This window comes from Echinops telfairi, unplaced genomic scaffold, assembly GCF_000313985.2.
Source record: "Echinops telfairi isolate 266 unplaced genomic scaffold, ASM31398v2 ScPeMD7_2010;HRSCAF=2546, whole genome shotgun sequence".
NCBI classification, from domain to species: domain Eukaryota; kingdom Metazoa; phylum Chordata; class Mammalia; order Afrosoricida; family Tenrecidae; genus Echinops; species Echinops telfairi.
The window spans coordinates 5,701,881-5,702,816 of record NW_022105908.1 but is presented as its reverse complement, the minus strand read 5'-3'; the positions used below and the strand labels follow the sequence as shown (position 1 = coordinate 5,702,816).

The window sequence follows — 936 nt, the reverse complement described above, 5'->3', positions numbered from 1 at the left end:
CATCATTCACTATGGTAAGATTTTTTGTTCTGATGATGCCTTACACCTGATCTGAAAGGGAAATTATTTAACTCAGTACATAACTCCAGGTTTCTTCTGATAGAAAAATCTAGTTGGTACATCTCTGAGGTTTGGGATATGGGGGATGAAGAGAAATGGTGAAAGGTGGGTGTCACGGAAGTCCTGGAGGAGGCTGGGAAGGGGAGAAACAAGGTGACTGCTGAGAATTTGGGGGGCTGGCCAAATTGGAAGTCTCTAACTTGATCTGAAAGGGCAATAGACTTCGAGATTCCCCACAACTAAGGTTCTATTATTAAACGGAGGCAATGGGGCAGCAAAAGGGAGCATTGGCTCCTCATTTTTACTTACGGCTCCACCTTCAGTCTTGACCATGACTCTGCCTCCTTCCTTGCTTTGCACAGTACTCTTCACATAGGACTCCTTGGGTTCCGCGACGAAGACGGATGTCTTAGCATCGAAAGGCTTGTTCTGGGCCTCGATCCGCTCCTTCTCCGACTTTCGGAGGTAAGGAGCAGCCTCCCCAAAAACCGCCATCTCCGCGTCGGAACCCCCACTCATGGCTGAGATGAACTTAGCCAACGATTCTGCTTGGAGGGAAAAGGGGGAAGGGGGTGTGAGAGAAACTTGAAGGCATACATGCACCTCATAAAAAATGACCGAAAAGAAAAGTAGCTGCAGCCTAGAACCTAATTATGTTTCCAGTCTGTCCTTCACGAAGACGCTGGGGTGTTCTAAAGGGCTGAGTTTGGAATGAGACTATAATTTGAACCTTTGCTTTTAGAACCTTGCTGATTTCCTTCCTATATATCTTGATTCTCAGGCTGGGTACCTATAAGTGAGTTAGAATGGAATGTTTGCTAGCCTTTAATCTCTAAAATGTGCCTATCTGTTGTTACGACTATGGATAGATTTTTC

At 45.6% G+C, this 936-nt stretch overlaps 1 protein-coding gene across 1 annotated transcript in view; it reads right to left on the bottom strand.

The window, feature by feature from the left end:
• Positions 1-579, bottom strand: part of LOC101654831 (myosin-4-like) — a 35,037-nt gene extending 34,458 nt beyond the window's left edge. Inside the window, exon 1 of the mRNA XM_013006296.1 lies at positions 366-579. Within this exon, the coding sequence (XP_012861750.1) occupies positions 366-579 (214 nt within the window). The remainder of the gene's footprint in view (positions 1-365) is intronic.
• Positions 580-936: the final 357 nt, after the last annotated feature.